Consider the following 23,925-nt stretch of genomic DNA (forward strand, 5'->3'; position numbering starts at 1 on the left):
TTAAATCTGCAAACTTTTAATGTCATCAATTACGTTTTTTTTTCTAAATTAACATAGTGATGCATATGTTTGCTATTTTGTTGCTCAAAGGATCACAAATTGTTCATAACAAACCAGTGAATCTCACATAATAAAAACCAATAATAACAAGAAGTAATAAAAAACATCTTTATTTATCATTGTCATGAAAACCTATGGATTTCCTAAATCTCTCAGTTCACAAACAAAGCACAACACAACATCCTAACAAGCCAAAAAAACCAACAAAATGAGACTTTTTATACAAAAAGGCAGAGGTGGAAGAGGGCCGTTCAATAAAAATCTGAAAATAAGGAAATAAAGAAGCCAACAATGTTCATTACTTCAAAAGTGTTGCTAAAAGATGTACTCTCTTTCTGTGTTTTCGCCTTATGGTTGCAACAAACTTTAAGCTAAAGTAAATACAAGCAGCACTCCCATTCAGTATCTGAACATTTACTTAAACAAGTACAAACATAGAAAACAAAAAGTATAAAATACAAATAATTTAATTTCTTATTTATCAAGTTGAAAAACCAAGTTGAACTCAGGAGAAGTCTGATTTACAAATTCCTTGTTGTCAAACATTGTAGAAAAACATACATTGTGAATAAATGACATTACATCCTATTCAGAAAAACACTGGAAAATTAAGTTTGATGACAGCTAAAGAATTCTGACATTTTTCTTTGCTGTGTATCCTCGAATTTGACATGTTACTGGTTGTTATCTTTCATAGAAACTGGAGAAAAGTCTGCAGAACAGAATGTTTTAGCTAAGTACTGGAGTTATTTAGCTATGTTAAGCTTTTGAATACCATAATTCATATATACCATTATAACTTCAGCTTTTTTTGTGTTGCACCTTCATGTCAAAAGTAAAAAGGTCTTGTGCATGTAAAACCTCGGTATCTTGACTTTTTAATTTTATCTATCTATCTATCTATATCTATATATATATATATATATATATATATATATATATATATATATATATATATATATATTAGATTCAATAATGCAGGGCCAGCTGAACTTTAACAGCCAGACATGCGATTCACAACTGTAACCTTTTCTTTAAACAGTGGAGCTTAAGATGTCTGAAATAAACAGGTGGAATCATTTTTTAACCTTCTCCTGCACACCCATCTACCTGCCAGCTGAAATGAAGCCACAAGATACAGAACAAGAAAATCATTCAGATAGGCAAACAAAACCATTTCATTTACATAATAGCCAACAGGCTTAAAAAGTCTTGGAATGTATCACTGATGATAATCAGTAACATGGAAATGAAAACCAGAAGGAATTCAGGTCACTGGAAAAGGAAACGTTGTCCGGCAAGAAGCACAAAGCAATAAATTATTTCTCTAAAAATTCCCTCACTTTGATTTATGTAAAATTAGTTGTTCTTTGCCTTTATCCAACTATTTCCAGTTCAGTGCAGCTTTAATTACAACACATTAATACATTTTAGCAGTACTACTTAATAATTCACATCCCACGGCTTGAAGAAGCCATAAAGCACAACACATGATTCCAGCTGTGTGGGACTGGCCTTCATGTTACAGCAATTTTCAGAAATACCTCCTCAATCTCAGCTACATTAGATTCAGCAGACCCGAGACAGTATGCACAAACAAAAAAAACAAAACAAAACAAGGAACTGCTTGCATTTCTCAACATTTTACATCCACATTGTCTGGTAAAACGGAGCTGATAAGGCATGCATCGATGTGTAATGAATTAAAATATAACAAGCGTTTCCAGCTTATAACTATGTTCCTGCTTTACTGGAATTCAGTGTAGGAAGTGGCAAAACTTCAACCTTGTGACCCTATGTGATAAAAAAAAAAAAAACAGCTCAGAGAAAAAGCCTTGCTGCCACTAAAAATTCAAAACATTTAAACAATGAGCACTCAGAAATAATCCTACATCAAAAAGGTTTACAGCAATGAAAGAATACACTTAAATCCAGACATCAGCATCATCTAGGACAGAAACTTCCTTTGATTACATCCATAAAATCTAGAATCGGAGGACTTTAACAGGGAGAACAACAAATGTTTTATTTTCTGCAGTTGTATAAAAGGGTTAGGCTACTGAGCTGACTGATATTTAACAGATTCTGGACAACTGACCCGAAAGCAAAGCTGTGTCTAAGAGACACTTAAGGCTTTGTGAAACATACTGCTGGATCAGGGCGAGGTGTTGCCTGTGCAGCAGCGCCCTCTGCTGGCAGAGTTATGTCTCTGGAATCACTGATATCTTTTAAACTTGTCACAGCATTTCACACCCTGTAACCCTACAAGGGTCTGCACATAACTCAACTCACAGCTGTGATCAAGTGACCATTGGACCTGTCAACACATCGTCAAAATCTTCAGATTTTTAAGCATGTTGAGGTGTTCCGCTTTTCAAGCCAAAGGGCGTTAAGTCTTCAGATACCTCCAATCATTCTTGCCATTCTCTACGAGAGCTAAATAGTTGATGAGAAAATAAGAAAAATAACAAATGATTAAAAAAAACCCAGAAAGAAATAAGAGAGTAAACCACCAAGTCGTCCTCAACGAAGTAAATTCTTTCTGACATCGTATTGTTTTCAGTGTACTGTCTTGCTGTCTGCATGGAAATGTTGAGCTGAGGTGCAAATAGGTCCTGCTCTCTAATTCGAGGATCCTTCTTCAAATCATTCTCTGCAAGAAGATGAACTTCTGTCAATGACACATAATGAATGTAACAGCAATAACAGTAATAGCAGCTGCAGACGTGCCAACTTATTTAATGGCAGTTTATGTGTACTGTAAGGGGAAGCTCAACAATTACAATCTACTATTAAAGGGAAACCAGGTTGAGATCTTTTTAAAATCATTGAACCAAAACTGACTGAATTTATAGCTATGAGAATGTGTGACATGTTAGTGTAATGTGTAACGATGGCTTTGAGAATAAAAAACACAAGTACATGTCAGTCAGAAACATATTAGTGCATTTTCAGTGCTTACCTTAAATTTGAGAAAGTGCAGCTTGCTTATCAGCTTCAAACTCTCCTTCATTCTCATTATCTCCATTGTAGTCAGCCAGTTCCTCCTCCATGTCTTTGTCTAGAAAACAGTCACACATTGGATTAAACATGAGAAATATCTATATTCATTTGCTGGGTTCAGTTATAAGGAAATATCTTCTCACAAACAACTTGGAATGGTTCAGTGTTCCTACTGCAGATACACCCACAGAGATACAATAAATGTGCAAACTTAGTCATGCATTTTATCTACATCATATTTTGATTTTATCCAATATTCACACAAAAAAATGATATTTTCAGCCTATTTACTTTGCTGCTGCTGCTTTTCCAAATCGATTCCACCCACTACTTGCTCTTCTGCATCATAATCCTCTGGTTCCTCAAGGTTCTGACCATCAGGAGTCTCATCAACCCTCCCTTGACGAATCAGCATCCCTTCCATTCCAGGGTCTGCTTCTGGAAGAATAAATAACTATTTAGTTTAATAAAAAAAATGTGCAACCTGCCCACTTGGAAATGAAAAAAAGCACAGTAAATTATGCAAAACACTGTGACAGAGAACCTGTTTAGCAGCAAAGCTCAACTACTGATGAGTTTAACTCTCAGTGGTCTTTACCTTCTGTCTGAGCACCTTCCTCATGAATGTCCATCACCTCCATATCCTTATCCTCGGTCAGATTATTCAAATCTTTATCTTTATCAGCCTCGTCTGTTTTCACATCTTCTTCTTGTGACTGCATTGTGTCCTGCTCGTCTGCAGCAGCAGGTGGAACCGACTGAGATACCACTTTAGAGGAATCCACTGCTGGTGGCTGCTCCAATAAAACATCTGAACCTGGGAAAACAAGGCAGAAATGTTTTCTTTGGTTTACACATTTTTAAAGTTATGCAACCGTAAACACACACAAAAACAAACCTTGGTCCAGGATGATGTTGTTGCTCAGACGTTGAGAGGTTTCGTTTTGTTTGGGCTGAGAAAGGCTTGGTGTGTGGCTTACAACAGTTACAGCTTGTACCCCATCAAGCCCAGTCGTGACTGTTCTGGCTTCTTTTACTGCTCCAGTCTCTTTGTTTTCCTGGTCAGGAATAAGTACAGTTTAAAAAATGCACAACCATTTGCATAAGCAAGCTTGTTTTGCTGTGTCACAATGTGTTACGAAAGTTTTACGCCTGAACACACAGGAGGATAAATCTTGTCTAGAACACACAACACACCCGCTGTCATCAACTTGAATTCATAGTAAATAGACAGTTCTTTTTCTTATACTTAATTACTCTTTTGACGCCATCTCTGCTCTGATTTAAGTTGTGTGTGTCGACTCATGACACCTCTCTGGCAGCTGTTAAAACCTTTCTTGCACACAATTTATTGTCAAAACAACCCAATCAGCTTACATGAGAAGAGACAACTAGAGGTGGGATAAGCTTCTCCATTTTCTTCTGAACGTCTAGTTTAGCAGCTGCGACTCTCTCGTCACATAGCTCCTTCTGAGAAAGGACCTGGGAGTGACAGTTCGTCCTGCACATGTGTACACACAAACACGTGTATGTTAACCAACACCGACTGGACTGAGGCAACTCATAGCAGCAATGACAGTTCTTATATATGATACCCAAAGCTGCACATAAGATTAATTTTGGTTACTTTTTCAACACCCTTAATAGCCCAGAATAAATATAAATGTTGAAAACAACATTGTACTTACATGTCATATGTGAGTTTATTGTTCAGGGTGTTGATGTTGCCTTGGCAATTCTGCAGCTCTTTCTGAAGCTTCCCCAGGTCATCGTTCAGCTGATTCAGCTGACCTGAAGTAAACACACACACACAAAAAAAAAAGAATTGCTGTAAAACAGATTTGTTTTATTTTTTGTAGAGCTCTGCTGGTTGCTGAAGTTATTTAGTTAAGTGATAGACAATAATAGTGGCTAATACCTTTAAGATCCTGGATGGTTTTGGTGTTGAAGGAAATATTCTGCAGTAGTGAGGCCTTCGTGCAAAAACACAGGAAATGTAAATATTTACAGCTTTAATATAATTTGGCTGTTTAATGTGAACCACAACATTAAAGAAAACCCAAATAATCTCATGTGAATGTGCCCTTAGTGGTGATTCAGAAGAAACCTTTTCATGTGCAAATTTAACACTGAGACACTGCTTTTGACAACAATTAGTGGTGATGTTCACCTTTTCTTCGCTGCAGGTTGTCTGAGCTCCCTCCAGCTGTCTCTTGTAAAAGCTTTCGATCTGACTGAAATGCTCCTTCTGTTTCTTAATCTCCTCTTGGAACTCATTCTTCTTCATCTCAGCTACTCCTCGCTCAGCTGCTCCACGTCGCACTTGGCCCTCCAGTTCATACAGCTTGGTCTTTGCCATGCAACCAAAGATAAGAGGTTAACCTTAGTTCAAGTTATTTACTACTTTCATGTCACTCATAATAGCTCATAATATTTTAATAGAGATATTTGACTCATAAATACTTGTAACATTTAGACAGAAGAGCAAACAGGTGATTACAACATCAATCTAATTGTGTAAATAAACACAGAAACACAGAAAGCAATTAGGTAATAATGAACCAATGAAAAACTCAGACTACAACAGTAATATCAGTGCACTGCTTATGTTTAGATGAGTTTCATCTTTAAGCCACTTATTCTGAAAGAATAAAGGAAGATCAATACAAGCTTTCGTTTCTGTGAAACCATATTAAATTTTTTAAAAATAAAAATAGGGACATCTGTCTAAATGGCACGCCGAGGACATAAGAAAATGTCCTCACGTTTTTCACATTGGCATTAAAAAATCATCTAAACAAAAACAGAAACTGAGGTGGCAAAACTTCAAAAACAGGCAGAGCAAGAAAATATGCTGATGAGTCCCCAAAACATTGTTTCTCCACAGCAGTGTCAGCCCATATATTTATTAAATTTTTTGTTTTATTTGTATTTTTATACCTACATTTATTTAAAACGCAGAAAATATGTTTTAGAGTTCTTGTTTAGGTAAATTGGGGATGGATGGAAAAATGGGGGAAATTGAGGCGAGTACTCGCCTCCTGTTTGTTTGTTGGTATGTGTTAGAGAGCGAGAGACAAAAAGTGTACATATGTGTGACTGTATGAGAAAAAATTTAATATTTTTAAATGGCTTCTTTTATTTTAATGTGCATACAATATTTATTATGTAAAGACTTTGTAATGCTGTTTGTCATGAATTTGATTTGAATATATATATTATGCAGAACAATCATAATGTTAATAAATATGTTTGTAGTGATGCAAGTGCATTTTCCTTACTGCTAAGACATACCTGTAGAAATTAGCAGTTTTACCTTTGCTATACAACCTTCAGGTGCTCTGAAATTGTATACATGCATCCATCTCTGCGTAGCATAAGCATCTTGAAACTGTTCTGAGTTTTCTATAATTCTTGCAATTGCAGTCAACTAGTTTCTCACAAACATACCACAGTGCAGAGAACAACAAATAGTTCATTTTTGTGTAGCAAGTCTGCACCAATGAAGCAACATTGATGATGTGTTTCTTCATTATAGAGCATACAAGCTGTTACACATGAAGGTTGATCAGATATGGAAAGCAATAAACAATTCATATCAACCAAGGACCATTTAATCTGATAAGGACTCATTGATTTTTATCAAAGCACATTGTACTGATTACATCCTTTTTTCAGGAGACACTATTGTCTTTAGTTTTGTACCATTTAAATAAAAAGTACAGTTGTAATAATTTCAATTAGAAGACACAAAAACCTAAAACATGCAAGCTACCGTACCTGTAGTTCCAAGTTTCGGGAGCTGGACACCCAGTAGTTAAATCCCAGTACCAATATACAGGCGATTAGAGCTGCAATCATGAGAGGGGGAGATCTTCCTCCACGACGGCCATTCCCCAGCGCACCCATTGTAGTCTACAAACTGGACACATACAGACAACAGCAATCGTCAATTTCCTTGTCATTATTTGTATAGTTAAATAAAATAAAATGACTACATTTTACTTGTTGAAGCCACATTTCCAAAACTGCTTGGGTTTGAATGTTCATCTAAAACATGAAAAAAATCCCCCTGTAATGGCAGTAAGCATGACTACGTTTAATGAGTAAATGGTACACCAAGATTGCACCTTAAATGTCAGAAAAACAAACAAAAAATATCACATAAAACTAACTGCATAAAAACCTACTTAAAACCATATAAATACTATATACATGCACAAGTGTTTAATAACAGGATCACATCCAAAAGAACATCTTTGGCATCCACCTTTTCCAGGTCACACTGACAAATGTTAGATGTCTACAGCAAACAAAAAGGATGCCATGGTTGTTAATGGTTGTCAGTGGTGCATCATCATATATGAAAACAATGCATTAAGTTGAATACTTAGCATAATATAAATAAACACTATATATGCTAGAGTTTATTTCCTAAAGCAAATTGTATGACTGAGGTTGCAAAAACTGCTCCTGTTGATGCAGGTTTAACCTCATAAAGATGAACACAAACCCACAACCAAGCACTCTGGCAGCAAATATTAAAATCAATTTATTGCCAGAGGAGAAAGCACTGGGGTGTATTAGGCTATAAAATTACGCTGATATTTTATAGCCTAACACACCCCATGTTAGGCTATGTTCTGTATGTTCTGCATATGACACGGTCACTAAGTTGCCTGCAGGTTCATTTACTAACAATGGCTGGTTTTCTTCCTGTGTGTCTAATTTAGCTTGTGAGCTCTGGGTTTTCCTGATAGTTGATGGCTTCATCCTCCCGCAGGGGGAACATGACTCTAGTGTGTATAGGTGTATGGATGTGTGTATATATAAGTGGGTGTATATGTGTGCTTATATACACGCAAATGTATGTAGGTTGTTCTCTTTTTCAAACATTTTTCCCCCCTTTCTCTCTCTCTTTTTCTCTACAAGTTGTTTTATGTTTTCTCTTCTTTTCGATTCTCTTTCTGTCCCTATTCTGTCCTTTCGGTCCAGCAGTACAAACTTTGTAATACAAACAATTATGCAAAATAAATAGAAAAATAAAATTAAAATCCAGAATATCAAGGGGAGCATTATATATATGATGCTTCCCTTGGCAAAGTAAATTTGCCCAGCAGAATACAGCATCCAGAAAATCCATTTTGCCTGCTTAAATGATGGACAAGACAAAAAGACAAAAAAAAAAAAAAAAAAGAAAAAAAAAAAGAAAAATCATTTCCTGTTACACAGCAACAGTCATTGTAATGCAGCGTCTGTCCGAAAGGGGGCGACCTCCATCCGAAAATAACAAAAACAACCAATGACAGAAAATCTGGCGAATGCTACAAAATAATTACGAGTCCGGAGAGGGATTATACCAAAAACGTGATAACTTCAAACAGACACTTTTTCCAACCCTTGTAAAAATTATTACAGTTAGCAAAAATAAATAAAAAAAATAAAAAAAACAAAAAAAAACCTATCATCGATAAGCTAAATGCAGGTCAGGAAGATCAACAATTACAGCAATACTGCCAATGTTAATGCGGCATAAATGAAGTTCAAACAAGATATTAAATGCTGTCAAATAGCTAGAATGAGCTGTGCATTATTTGGCCAGTTTTATTACTTGATTAACCAAGGAAGCTTCTCTACACTGCAAGGTAAGACTAACAGCGTTAGCAATACAGCTTGCTCCCTGTTGGCTTTAGCTTTGGCCGACGTTAGCAGACAAGCTTTCTACTTACCCGATATGGTAGAGTTAAAAAAATACAAACAGATATTTGCTACGTGAAATGGAGTGGTACGTGGTGGTATGTTTGACAACCCAACTACTTTCACTAACATGAAATAACGCGACAACTCTTGTAAGCTAGCTCGTATACATGACAGCGGTTCAAGCAGCCAGAGAACTGCCTGCCTGGCTGGGACGGTCAGGTGACGCCTTTGCTTGTCGTATGATATTTGACATTCAGGTTGTAGCGCACTTTTGCCAGTAAACGTTTTAAAATACATTTAAATGACTTTTGTAATATTCGCTTGTATAGCTGGGTAACGAAAAATAACTTCGCTACAAAACTGGTGTTATTATTTCAAGGTCACAACACTTGGCTTGTTTTTTTAATAGTCAACAGATCTAGGACAGATCACGGAATACTGTAGTTTACGAAGAACTAAAAATGCATCACATCTACATGCAAGCGTCCAGTGACCAAGATGTTTCTTCTCTTTTATATTAAACACTGAAATTTATTTAAATTTTATAACATCTTACTGTTCTAATTTTTAAGGTTCATTTTCTGAAGCTCAAAATGCCTATCGAGTACTGTATTGAATAATGTAACATGTATTGATTATTATAAATAGTATTTATTACATGTATTTTAACCAATAAGGGAATATCCATCATATGTTTTAAATAATTGTTTTCCTTCTGTGTATTTATTTAATGTATCATAAACTGGAATTGATAACCCAAGTCGTTAGCATCAAGAGAAATTTATCAAAATATTGTCAGAGTATGTATATTCTGCTGGAAACATGAAGAGCCCAGACAATAACCTTAACATATACAAATATATGAAAAAATTGGACATTTTGTTCACTTTGTAATTAGATTTCCTGCAATAATTTCTTTAGAACTTTTCTCTCATGTTTATTTATACTACATAACAAATATGTTGTAACTCAATATAATGGTCAATGATAATCAGTCAAACACAACACAACATACTAAGTTAAATGATTGTTTATCAGTCTCAAAAATAATAATTCAAGTTTACATTTTGCAAATACAATCCACGTTCATTCTATAAATATCAAATATCTGACATTAAGTATGTCTAGTTTTGAAATGGTCTCACGTCATTTAATAAGAAAAAAAATGAATAAATGCTACAAAATCAGACAAGAATTTTTTTTGGAATAAAACTATTAAAGAAAAACATGTTTAACCCCTCTCCCCCTACCCAACTCATACACACAATGGTTAATTGACACGATGAAAAAACAAATCTTTGTGTTCCTGATCTCTTTGGATAAACTAGAAACAAGATGAAAAAAGTGTATTAAAACCCTTTGTCAGTTTCCTTTGACAAAGGATACAGTCACAGTATACATGTATCAGATGTACTTATTTAATTCTGAGATAAAGTCCTTTGCATTAAGATTTCCTTCAGGAAACCAGAAACACTAGATAACTGGACTCATTAGTAGCATTTATTCGCTTTTATCTCTCCCTCAATCCTCTATCTTTTAAACATCATCAAAGAAGCCTGGCAGAGGAGGTGACAGAGAAAGGTAGCGTCCCCCAGCAGATCTACGGAGTAAAGCAGAGAGTAAGTGACAGAAAATCTTTTGGATATAACAAGATTCTGCTCTAAAGGACACAAAAAAATCTTTCTTAGTCAAACACTAAAATGATTTAGTTTAGTAAATAACATACCTTCTGTTTGGCAAACTATCATCGCTGGAGTCGTCCTGCAGCAACCTTGTCTGCTGCTCATCCCGATTCCCATCTCTCCTGGTGACTGCAGTCAACGGAAATAACAGTGATGAATGTAAACATGACGCAGACTTCCACTAGTATGCAAGTGGTCTTGAGGAAAGAGTTTAAATTGAATGTGGAAAAACAGGGATGGGATTGAGATAAAATGAATAACGTTGCTTTTTATTGATCTGGACTTGTACAACAGAGTCATCCAACCAAAATATTTACATTTGTAAATATTAAAAATAAGTTATTTTTACTTCTGCTTCTTGTGTTGAAGCTAAGAAAAAACAACATGGAAACATTATGTTGCTCCAAAGCCACGTTACATGCATGCATAAATACTTTTAAATACAGACTGTATAACTTACAGGAGCCTGAAGCAATTCAAAGGCTGCAGTATTTTCTATAATAACCGTACCACTTTTTAAAAATGATTATTCATACCATTTTTCTTTCTGTCAGTCGCAGGACTGTTCCGATGATCCTGCATCTCTGAATAACCAGTCCTGTTCTGCTGTGAGGCTGCCTGAGCTTCATGGCGCTCCCTCCAGGCCTAAGGACAGAACAAAAGCTTCACATACTGCATTTCATCACATGCCTAAAATGCCAACCACACTAAACATAAAAGAGTAGAACGAGTAAGGTGAGAAATTGGAGAGAATAGTGCTAAAGGAATGCTCACCCATCTCCGATTTTCTCCGTTCTCTGCTTTCTGTATTTTCCTTCTTTCTACAAAAGAAAACATTTTTGAACATGTAGTTAAAAAATGCATTCATCATTTATTTTCCCTCCAATGTGAAAAAGAGCAACAGGACTTGCATCACATATGTAACACCCTACAGGTGTGAGATTAAGTAAAATGAGAAGCAAAAAAAGTTTTGTACATGTCGCAATTTAAATAAAATCTAACCTAATAATGTCTAAGTTCATTCTATCTTATAGAAGAATGAAGTTACTTGGGAAATAAGCACCTTTTGTGACTTAACGTTAATGTTCATGAATCGAAAATCAGTTTGAATTGAGAAACTGTTCTGAATCGAATTGTCACCCCAAAAATCTGAATGGAATTGAATCGTGAGTTGTTAGATTCACATCTCTAAAGATTGAATTGAACAGGGTCATATACCCATGATTTACTCAGTTAAAGCACCTCTTGCCACCTTATGTCTAATATGTTCTGTTTTACCACCCATTTCTCCTCCATAAGGGCCAAGACTCCGAACATTAGTCATAACCCATTAATACAGTATGTGCCAAACAAGCCAAAAAGAAATGAAACATTGAAAAGTATTTCATGAAGATATAAACATGCAAGAGAAACAGTATGCTTTGTGTAGACCTCTAAATGCACAATAAAGAAAATAGCACGCTTCATTTAAGCAGAACCATAGAAATATGAGGTCTTTCAGTGATCACAACCATCTACACAAAATATTGCATAACAGACAACCTATGATTTTAATACCTCTTCTGATGAGTTCCTTGCCTTCATCTACAAGGTCAGCGGTCAAGTCATCATCAGTAATGTACTGATGGAAACCCAGGAGGTTCAAACAGCGAGAACCCAGACTGTAAACCCAAAAGAAACAATAATGAGTTTAAAAAGGTTTTAAAATGTTTCTCAGAACAGATTTCTTCCAAGACTTGTCACCATGGCTAACTAGACAAACTGAGAAACTATTTATGCTTTTCTTTGCTAATTATCAACATTAACAAAATGCATCCCCTTGCACATCAATAACTTTTGATATTAGACCTACTTATAAGACACTAGATACTTTCAGGAAGGAGTGTCCAAAGCTGTTCGAGGGCCCCTGCCCTGCAGGTTGTCAATGCATCACTGCTTCAACACACCTGAACTTCATAGGTTCATGACTCGATGCAATCAGTTGGTTTCTATTATAGGATATGTATGAATTGGCTCGAAATGATGTGTATGTTGATTCGAGTATGTAAAGTGCCCTGTGACAACATTGTTGTGAAGTGGCGCAATACAAATAAAGTTGAATTGAATTGAATTGAATAGGTCTTCAACAGCCTATGAAGTTCTGCACCATGACTTATTAAATTGAGTCAGGTTTGTTTGAACAGGGATTCATTGAAAATCTGCAGGACTGTGCCCTTTAAGGACCCGGCGCTGGACACCCCTGCTTAAAGGTACAGTCCTGATGATCAAGAGTTTTCATATTGATTAATCTATTGATAACTGGAAGTTTTAAGAAACTAGTGATGGCTTAGTGCAGGTCAAAGGCATACAATATACACAAACAGATTTTTCATGGCAAACGCCAGCTGATACAGCTTCTAGATCTAATTTATCAGATCTGCATTCAATGAATTATATTAAGTTCTTAGTAGTTGTAGGTTTACTTATAAAAAGTGGCCAGGCAAAGCAGCAACACCAGCATGGGATAATAGATGTAGAACCCATCATATATGACAGGCAGCAGCTGCATAGAACCCATGATCTGACAAGGAGAAAAAAAAGAGAAACTGCATCACTGCATTGGTGTGATGTAAATCGTGTTTGCTTGTTTTCTCAAAATACCATATTATCTGTTATAAATACAATTCAGATATATGTTAGTATGACTGACTATAAACATGAACCCACAGAGGTGTAAGATGTCTGTATTCTGTCCTGGTGTGAGATGGCAGAGTCCATATGAATCAGGCCAAGAAAGTTGAGGCACAGAGGTGGAGTCAGCCGACAGAACAACCTGAGCAGGGAAAAACAAAGAAGAGCAAACTCATAAAACTGTACAGAAACTGAACGTAATGCAAGACCAAATTCATATCAGGTATCCACTTCCTTTTCATCTCTGTTTACAATAACATCTCTAACATTTACAGGTATATAAACATATATTAACAAAAGCCGAAAAGCTGAGAAATTTTCATATTCTTGCTAGTTTTGACTATAATCTTCAATGCAGTGTGGACATACATGGCACTAAACTGCAGGCTGTAAGCATCTGTCTGATGATGTGGCACCAGGTGATAATAGTTAAATAGGCGTATCCTGAACACTGTGGAGTAGACGCACACACACATGAAGAGAATGCTGACAAAGCACGCCATCTAGTGGAGGGAAACAAAAGGACAGGAGATATGTCATGTGACTGCAAAGCAAAGATTGTCTATCAGAAAACCTTTAGAAAAACAGAAATATCATATAGAAAAACTGCTTACTTCGATACAAATGTAGTTGTATTGTTTTACGGCGCTCTGAATGAAAACAGCAAACAGAGAAAGAACAGGGTGTGTGCTGAAGAAAGTGCACTCGGACCAGACCACTGCTGCAGATAGGAGACACAGTAGCACTGCCAGCAGCCTGCAGAAACCCTGTCTGAACACACACTCCCAGTACCACTCTGTGCAAGACAAAAAAATATATTGCATGTACATGAATGAATATACTGGAGGAACATCAAAACTGTTGTTTGAGTTTGACAAGTTAAAAGCGAGACGTTGGATTCTAAATAAATCATTGGGAATTAAATCTCACACAATGACTGCTTTGCTGATAGCACAAGTGTCTGTCTGCATGCAACAAGAACCGCTTTCATTAGCAGGTCATCATGCTCCTTAAATCAAAATGAACTGATTACAAGAAGGAAGAAAAAAAATCTGATTAGATGTAGCAGTTTTCAGTGCTGTAAATCAGCTATTTAAGGTGTGATAAAAAAAAAAAAAAAAGACCAGCCTCAAAAAGCAGCTTAGCAACTTTTTAACTGTTCACTTTGCAGATATCATGGGATTTATAAAGCCTTTAAAAATCTTTACTGAGCTAGCTATCAAACTAGAAATCTGTAGAAAAGCTTACATTTGAAGTGGCATGTTTAAAATAAGTAAATTCAAATAAGCACGGATGAGAATGAATCTACATCTATGTTTATTTAAAGCCAAAAGGATACAACATTTAGGACACTGAGGAGTAACTGAAAGGCAAAAAAGCTGGCCAGTAGTGAAAAAGTATTTGAAAAGACTACAGTAGAAGATAAAATACTGACAGGTCAGTCAAAGAGAAGAAAGAACAAAGACAATCTCAAGAATGTGGCCTAATAAATGTCACAAAAATTGACTAAAAAAATGTTTATGTTTAAATAAAGTAGCTGAATGAATGTGCACAATTTGCCTGTGAATTTAAGGTTTCAGCACCCACCTACTGTAGGGGTGCAGAAAAACCTCTGGATCCAGCCATGGTGGGCCGAGGGGAGGCTGTGGGTGAAGACTCGTAATGGACTGGTCTTGCTTTTAGCTACATCTTCTAGGTGAAAGGCCTGATCTAATAAGATAGACCACTGAACCTGAGCCTGGTTGTGTTTCTGCACCACGACAATTACCTGAAACACATTCAGACAAGACAACATGTGAATTTGAGTTTGTGTCAATTGCACCATTAAAAATGAAAATGAATTACTTTTTTATGAAGGTTAATTAGGCTTCTTTTTGTGGGAGCAGTATTCTGTTCACCACGAGAGCTCTCCACATTCCTTCCAAACTCTTCTTGGTATTCAGTAGGACACTGAAAAAGACAAGACACCCCTGTGAAAGCTGTCCCACTGAGCTGGACAAGCAACATTAAAAGATGCATGAACTGAACATAAAAACACTAAGTGAACTAGTGAACATGCACATTGCTTACCTTTGTCAAAATGGTGTCCACACATCTCCTGAGACTGTGGTTATACCTGACAGATTCATTGACATCTGCAACTTCCTGATAATGGGAAATATTTGTATTCAAAATAAAAATTGAAACCAGATTAAGTGAAAAACATAGGTGATTCAATGATTTCTACAGATTTTCTTTCATTTATGTATATAAATTATGTTGGAACACTTTTAAATTTAGCTGAAAAATATTCTCATCAGAGCACAGAGCTCTTTAAAAACCCTCACCTCCATAACATCTGCTAGGTTCTCCTTTGCTTCAGCCCTCTCAGTAGCCAGTTTTGCTACCTTGAAGTAGGTCTTGGCCAGCAAGTAACCATGGGAAGATGAGAGCCAATAAGAACGTGGTATTTCCACCAGGCCGTAGCCTAGCAACAGCACCAAAAGGAAAAGGCCCCAGGTATTGGCAGCTGTAATACAGATGATTTGAAGCTTTGTCCTGCAGGAGAATTTAATAAAACAATAACAACGCTGATCTAATGTTAAGAAAAACACAACTACAGCACAACATAATCTATTTCAGTACTTTTGACATACCATGTGAGTTCCCACTTTGTGCGAGCAGCAACATAAATAAGCAGGGAGATGAAGATGAGGAGGTAGGATCCATAATAAATAGCATTTTCAATGAGAGCTGTTTTAGTTTTTCCAATCCTGGAGAAAGCTCCAGATCGTGCATAAGACTGCATGAAGGGCAGCAACAGCCTGTATACTCACACACAGAGAAGGGTACTCAGTACACCAAATAAAGACACCTATTTCAATAAAACCTGAAAGATTACACATTTTATAGTTTGAGTAGCTAAAAGTCATGTGTTTATGAGCAAACAAGGTGTAGGATCTCACCATGTCAGAAACTGGGAGGTCCAGTATACAACTCTCCAAAACACTGGCAGGACACCGTCAGGGATATAACTCCAAGGCTTTTCACACCTTTTTAGTCCACTGCACCGTTTGGAAATACAAACACACATTTACAAAAAACAGAGATAAAGCTCTTCACAGCAACTTTATAGTATGATCCAATATTCATGCAAAGCCAGAGTACCCAGAAAGAACCCACACATACATGGTTAGAAAAGCAAACTCCACACAGAAAGGCCACTGTCTGAACCCCCCCAGCCCAGCTCAGGTATAAACCATCGATCTTCTTTCTGTGAGGCCACAGTGTGAACCACTACGCCTCCAATAGATATACAGATAGATCTATCTATCAGAGTTGCAGGGTGATCCAACTGTTCCTTGAAAAAAAAAGATTAATCAAATAAATTAAATTAAAGATTCATATTAGAATTATTATAATTAGATAAAAATGATTTTAAGTATAATAATTATTAATTATAATAATTATTATGCAAATGATCCAACAGAAAAAAGACCAAAAAAGGGACCATTTTTAAAAGACATATTGTTCAGTTGTTTTTTTTTTGTTTGTTTTTTTTTTGTTTTATATTTCTCATTGCTGTGAGCTATACAGCTCAGCTATACCAGGGTGTGGGCTGATTTTGCAGAGACTAACATTTCAAAGGTTTCATTTTCCTTTGCTGCAGATACACAAGGAAAACTGAACACCACAGTGGTGTAGACATATTTTCACAGTAACCTCTAGAATTTATGTATAGAGGTTTGGCATTTAGAGGAAATTATTTTCTAAAGATTGCCTTACAATGTTTTCAAAGTTCCAACAAATGAGAGGGCACGCAGAGTCATGCTTGGTGCATTTTACTTGTGTTATAAATGCCAGCATAAGAAAGTTTATATGGCTGTTTGACAACATAATTATAAATCTGCTGTGCCCACAATATGATTTGTGGAGCGTTATGTAATATTTAATTCTCAATCTCCTACACATGATTGGCAATTCATCAGAGCATATTTATATAGTTTAGTTTACTAAGTTTATTTTCTGACATAATATTTAAAACAAAGCTTGAAGAAGATCTTTTTGAGGCTAAAAAATATAATAAGAACCAACAGCAAACTCAATTAGGCCAAAGAAACCCTGAATATTTCCAGTTTAGTGTAAATAAAAATTATTTTATTACATAAATGGCCTTGGAACACAAACATGGGGAACACACTTTCTTCAAGCTGACCAATTATGCCCCTGAATCTGATAAATCCAACAATAATGTTGTTACCTTGAGCTGGGCTTGATCTGATTAGTCTGTGTTCCCTGGGTTACAGGAAATGTGTGGTTTGAATGGTCATATACACACTGATTGTAGATGGTCTAAGAGAGGAGAAGAGTTGAGATCATCAAGAGAAATACAGTAAAAGTGCCGGTTAGCAGAGGAAGAGTGGTTAAATGGTGTCATACCGTGCTGACATCAAGTGGCAGGATGAAGACAATGAGGAAGCAGAGGTACCAAGACAGCAGCGTCCCAAACAGGACCATACGCTGCTGCTTCCTCAAATCACCATAACGTTGGAGGAGGTAGAGGGCCAAGAAGAAAACAAGCACAACCACGGCACTCAGTGCAGCACCACTCATGGTGATGAAGATTTGATCTCAAGAGTTCATGATGACAGCTTAGAAGATCCAGGAGACAAATGGAGAGGGACAAGTTTATCTCTGCTTAACAGCAGATTTTTTTCTTAAATTTTCAAATAAATTTCATACATAAAACTTCTCATCTCTTTTTTTATGTTGAAATCTCCTTGTTTAAATGCCAATGTTTGAGGTGTGACAGTGTACAAAATAGTAAAGTAAACTATTTGAAAAGACAGCAGCTTTTCAGTGAGATTTGCATACAGTCTAGCACAAGCTTCTGGTCTCTAGTGTTTTTTTGTTTTTTTTGTTTTTTTTTTTTTTAAAGAAAAACGAGTATGAGGATTTTATTTTAATTGTTTGTCTATTTATTTAAATTTCATTTCACTAGTCAAAGCAAGAAGACCTGCCTAAGGTTTAAGCAAAGTGTAAAACTGCGCTAATTTGATTGCTGGTGAGAAAGATGACACAACTTGACCTGAGCACTTAGGATAAGGGTCATGGATAAGGTCTTGACTTGTTATTTCACTAATTCAACAAAATGCTCAAAGAGCTTTGTGACAAATTGGCGAGACAGTAAATGGAATGGCAGGAAAAATATTATTTTTCTTCTTCTTTATTTATTCTTAATAGTCGACTTGCTTGTACAAACACATTATGAAAGATGAACGCGGCATATAAATAGCTTTGGTTCTCCATATAGCTTAGCGTATACAGTTTTTATGTTTGGTTGTTTTATGTGTGCGTTTTTATTCAGTGTCTTTATTTTCAGCCATTGTGGTTCAGTCTAATATCACTAATATGACTAATATTTTTCTATTAGTCATAAACAAGCAAGCCCTTTGGTGGTTATAGAGTCACTGTGGTCTAAAGCTAGCTTATCTAAATAGTGACGAGGATTTTACGATCGTCGGTTAAGTAAGTCTTACCTTTATCGATGTTTCTCGCAAGCTGAAGCTCAGTGGATAAATTTATTCTCGTGATTTTACGATCATATTATGTTCTTCGGACTTCGACAGACGTACACAACCTTTCAAACAACATTACGTACATATTTCCGGCTAAAGAAGCAAGGGATTGTGGGTAATGTAGGAAATTTCATTTCACTTGTCAACTGAAATTTGACTAGTATATATATATATATATATATATATATATATATATATATATATATATATATATATATATATATATATATATATATATATATATATATATATATATATATATATATATATATATATATATATATATATATATATATATATATACATATATATATATATATATATATATATATATATATATATATATATATATATATATATATATATATATACATATATATATATATATATATATGGCTTAAATATTCCAGAATTTTTCAGAAAACAAAGCTTACTGAAACACAATTGCTTAGACAGAGAATAATAAATAACACATATGTCTCTGGTCAGCAACCAAAGGCCCCAGAAGTGACTCAATAATGATCTGGTCTCCTAAATCTTCTTGCCCAGTCATTTTAAAACTTGTTGGTTAATTTAAAACACAAGACAAGAAATAAACCTCAGATGGAGCCCCAATAATTGAAAAGAAAGTTTTCTTTACTGACAATTGGGAGGCCTCTTTAAATCAGCAAAAGATATATCCATTAATTTTGTTTAATAGTAATCTGTGAAAAACAAACACTTTGAGGTTGTTTGAGTGCTTCTATTAACTAAACACTAAAATTTTATGGAAATGACATTTACATCATAATTCTGCAGCTGTTGTTTTACCTAAACTTAAGAAATGTGGTGCCTCACATGATGTTTTTAAATATTGAAGAAAAAAGATATCTCGCCCAATTTATTTGTTGACATGAAAACAATTGTGTTTTTCAACTGTTTATCCTCAACTGATCTTGCCCAAAAATGTCCATATACATGAGGAATAACAAAACCAAAAAGATCAGAAGTAGATTTGATAGGTTCTGTAAAATGTTGGTTAAATATCAGAAGTCACATGGAAGTGTGGAATGATCAAGATAGGAATAAAACTTGGGCTGAAGCATGACCAAATTCACAATTATTGCACTGAAACATAACTGTACCATCCTTGGTTTTCACAATGACATCACACACATATATGAAGACATGTTGCAGATCATGGTCATTAAAGATTTATATTTATGCCTGGAAGTAAGATATCATTCACAGTTAGCACTCTTTTTAAAATGACTAGCTTCATCTCGACAATATTCAATGTTTGTCACAGTTGATAAAACAAATACTATTAAGTTTTCAGTTTAAGCAATTCATTAGTATAGTTAAGTAACAATCTGAAGAGTTTACCGAATGCTCAAAATGCTTCTCAGTCAACTGAATTCAAAGATGCAGAAGAAGAAAAAAAATTAAAAGAAAAAAAAATCTTCAATCTATATCAGGTGTGTAGGAGCAGCCACACATATGAGTCGTCAGCACACAGTGGACCCAGTACGTTGAAGCATACGCCATGGTGTTCCAGCAAAAAATCCATGTGATCCAGCAGATCCACACACAGGTGTTCCACCAGATTTAGGCAGACGGTCCAGCCTTCCACTGTTCTGGATACATTCAGTGCATTCAACCAAACTGACCCGAAAATGTCCAGAGATTCTGGCCAGTCATCTAGAAGATCGACCAATAGCTCCATGTCGTCACCCAGTTTGTTTAGGTTTGAAATCTTAGCCTAGATAATCCATAAATTTACCCACAGGAGGTGTAATCCATATGTTTAATTTGCCCATTTGGCTGTGACTTCCATGATAAATAAATATTTTTCTTTTGACTGCGTCTGTCTTCGCTCTGCATTGCTAGGCTAATTGGCCTGATCCAAACGCTTACAGTACAGATAAAACCTATTGACAGGTGCTTAGTGAGGCCATCTGTCAGTCTGCAATCTCTCTTGATCCACTCCCTCGCTCAGATTACAGAAAACAGTTGTATTACCATTCCAGTTTACAACCTGCTGTATGTCCCCACATCCTATGTGTCTCATTGATAAACCTCCCTAAATGAGATTCAGCTCCTCATTTATGATGTCATGCTGACTGTTCTTGTTCTTTTTACTGAGATAGAGGAAACACTTCACACACATAAGACAAATGGTTCTTTTCTTTAAGTTAATTATTTTAACATAATTCTGTTTATTTTAGCGTAATGCAGAAAGTGTAAAAAATGTTTGAAAATATCCTTTGATGGTATTTTGGTGAAAATATTTGCAGGTTTATATGGCAGAAAGATAGACACAAAGACATTTTACCTTGAAGATGGGAACTAAAGTAAATGTTACTATTGTATGTCTATTTAGGACTACAACACAAGTGATTGTGGACTTTTTTTCTCATATTTCTGCAGTTGTCACCACCAGATGGAGGTAGCGATATTCGTCTTGAACTTCATATGTTCTATGGCTTATCATAGAAACCATAAACATGAGTCTTAAGGAGGAAAAAAAGATTAATTTAATTTAATTTGATTTTATTTTTTGATAGGGGCAAGTATGTTTCATGAATCATGTCACACAGAACAGCATTTTAGCCAAGGCTAATTCACAATGCCAGTCCCCAGCAGCAGTAGGATCATAACTCCAGGTTAATTTTGAAGCAAGTGACACATATAAAAACGACTAAACAATACAATCACAATACCTCCCATCCATTTAAAAAAAAAAAAAAAAAAAGAAAAGAAAAGCCTTCAGGAATGCAATTAAATTCCAGGTAATAATATGAAAAGCCTCACTGAAATCTTGCTCTGACAATGTGAAAAGCTCATCTCCTTTCCTTCTTGCTGTTGTCTTCACTTATTGAAGCTATTATCCTGTCATTCTTTTGTAGAGCTGAGCTTCACTGGCCACTTGTTTACGACAGAAAAGAAAAGTGTCATTTTTAAATCTTTGGGAACATCAAACACGTATTTAATAGAGACCCGGTCAGGTTTCTGGCAACTCCCTTCTGGCATAACAAGACACAGATTTTATAAGAAATTTAAAACTTATACAAAAGTCTCACGTTTTAAAAATGAATTGTGATTAAAATGTAACCATACTGACCCAGCAGGGCATCTGCTCACTTGTTAAGTTGTTGCAGTATAAGGATGAGATCCTATAATTTCCCCTTTTACATTTTTATTTTATTTTATTGTTAGTTTTTACAATGTACGCTCCTGACTCTAGTCGTTGCCTCTGCATAACGTTTAGTGAAAAAACTTTTTTTTACTTACCAGATAGATGCGGGATTCACTTCCAGGAAATACAAAAGCATGTAAAGCATTCGTGTTGTGTTAACTTTAGATTTTGAGGGAAACTTTGCCCAAGTTTTGTTTGGAGTGTAAAATTAATATTTTTCCTTCCTGTTACAAGCAACAACCAGTTTATGTTATGGATATAATTTGGTTAGACCCAATGTAAATCATCTTTCAGAAAATGTTGTCTTGGTGGATAATATCAAGATAAATCAATGCATTTTTGAAAACTTTATAAGTATTACTATATTATATTATTGTAGCATGATTATGTTTGTACTTTTCTTCAATATGACCAATTGATGGGCCGAGTGTGTAGCTGAACTTGGTCTCTTGATGTCATGTGGTCTCACACTGAAAACAGTCTTTCACTTGCATCCAAATAAAACAAATGAAACCATTACATAGTGCGTAGAAGGCTGCTTTTACCTTTATTTAGTCTTTGATTAACCAAAGACTGCTCTGGAATGGAAAGGTCTCCTTGTTTGTAGGTAAACAAAGTTTGTGTGTGTGCTTTTGAGACCATGATGTCCCTGTCTCTTTTGCTACTGTTTAACTCTCCCCTCCCTATCTACTTGTCACGCAACCTCACTCACTTCAACAGTCCTCATTATCATCCCCACACTCCCACCCTGCATCCAGACGATGAGCCACTGGGACTGCATCCAGCCTGGCCTCAGTGAATCCAAATCAGTGAGAAACTGTGAACGACCTCATCTCCCATCGTGCTCATTGAGCAGCTATGAGTGCACTGAGATCCCTGGGCTTGAAGATTGTAACATTTGATCCATGGGAAACCCTTGTGCACAATGATGCCAGTGAACAATGTGGCCCCAGTTCTGTGTGTCCCTAGAGGGCCACTGTAGACTGTGGATCGTATGACCTGTCCTGGATACATCACTCCATTGGGAGTGGGCCACTCCCATCTGAAACCACTGGTTTGGTAGAGCAACATGGGCCGGGTAGAGTTACACACACTAAGGTCTAGTAGTGCTGTGATTTTGGGTATGGATTGTGTGCAAAACATATTCAAGTGTGGGACAGCTTATTTGTCAGACTAGGTCTTATATAACAAACCAGAAGGGTGACAAACTATGAGCTCTTCAAAGATACTGCCTAGAACATGTTCTTCAGATGCTGATGTAATTTTATTGAGGGGAACTAGAAGTCACTGATTCCTATTTTCAAGCTAAATACTAATATTTTTCATTTTTTTTATTGCATTGGTATATGTGTCATCAACAGTAAACAACAAATTGACAAACAGTCATGTTGGGACTTAACTACAGCAACCTAGTTTGTTCCAAATTCCTCCAATAATCACTTTAACTAAAATGAGTCCAGACGTACGAGTGCTTTCAGTTTTGCCAAACTGAGCAGAGAAGTTAAGTCGTACAAAGGAGAACTGGTTAAACAAACAAGATAATGAAGCAAAACCTGGTAAATATTTTTTTTTAAATAAATTTATTAATTTAATAAAGATTAAGCATTATCTCAATAGCATTAGATCTGTGTTGGATACCTCATTGCAGCAACCTGATTTCTTCAAAACTAAATCTAACTTTGGATTAGACAGTTCTGCACATGTTAAGACAAGCAAGGTTTTACTGCAGACACAGAAAATAAGAGGAGAGTAAGATGAGTAAATTTAGCTTTTGTAAAATAGGCAAGACAAATTTGTAGCACTTTCCCTGTACAAGACAATTCACTGCTTTGCATTAAAAGCAGTACAGAAGGTGTAAAAAAAAAAAAAGCATAAAAACAACACAAATAGCAAAATCACAACAAAATAATAAAATATATGAAGACAATTAAAAGCAAGTTTAATTCAAAGTTACTGTGCAGGTTTCATGCACAGGTGGATGAGAAAAGAAATGTTTTTAACCTGGATTTAAAAGTGTCTACATTTGGTGAGAATTTAATCTCCACTGGCAGTTTCTCCCGGTCTTTCTGGGAGG

The 23,925-nt window shown here is 35.8% G+C and overlaps 2 protein-coding genes across 3 annotated transcripts; both read right to left on the reverse strand.

The window, feature by feature from the left end:
- Positions 1-1,107: 1,107 nt before the first annotated feature.
- Positions 1,108-8,924, reverse strand: golm1 (golgi membrane protein 1). The gene is made up of 11 exons (XM_079251465.1): positions 8,793-8,924; positions 6,844-6,985; positions 5,234-5,413; positions 4,982-5,036; positions 4,752-4,854; positions 4,441-4,564; positions 3,962-4,121; positions 3,662-3,880; positions 3,355-3,501; positions 3,023-3,121; positions 1,108-2,713 (listed from the first exon to the last, which is right to left on the reverse strand). Exons 2-10 carry the CDS (start codon positions 6,970-6,972, stop codon positions 3,024-3,026), a joined length of 1,215 nt encoding a protein of 404 aa, XP_079107591.1. The 5' UTR covers positions 6,973-6,985; positions 8,793-8,924; the 3' UTR covers positions 1,108-2,713; position 3,023.
- Positions 8,925-9,853: 929 nt separating this feature from the next.
- Positions 9,854-18,747, reverse strand: LOC306764348 (G-protein coupled receptor-associated protein LMBRD2B-like). Of its 2 annotated transcripts, none has more exons than XM_079251484.1 (18): positions 18,635-18,747; positions 17,535-17,746; positions 17,356-17,447; positions 16,061-16,159; positions 15,752-15,919; positions 15,443-15,653; positions 15,186-15,260; positions 14,961-15,065; positions 14,703-14,883; positions 13,730-13,911; positions 13,485-13,618; positions 13,152-13,257; positions 12,908-13,005; positions 12,003-12,106; positions 11,220-11,262; positions 10,982-11,090; positions 10,490-10,574; positions 9,854-10,363 (listed from the first exon to the last, which is right to left on the reverse strand). In XM_079251484.1, exons 2-18 carry the CDS (start codon positions 17,706-17,708, stop codon positions 10,293-10,295), a joined length of 2,037 nt encoding a protein of 678 aa, XP_079107610.1. In that variant the 5' UTR covers positions 17,709-17,746; positions 18,635-18,747; the 3' UTR covers positions 9,854-10,292. The 2 variants fall into 2 exon arrangements, with proteins under 2 accessions (XP_079107610.1, XP_079107611.1); XM_079251485.1 differs by having other exon boundaries at positions 11,220-11,266.
- Between the last annotated feature and the right edge of the window lie 5,178 nt (positions 18,748-23,925).

This window comes from Telmatherina bonti, assembly GCF_933228915.1.
Source record: "Telmatherina bonti genome assembly, chromosome: 13".
NCBI classification, from domain to species: Eukaryota; Metazoa; Chordata; class Actinopteri; order Atheriniformes; family Telmatherinidae; genus Telmatherina; species Telmatherina bonti.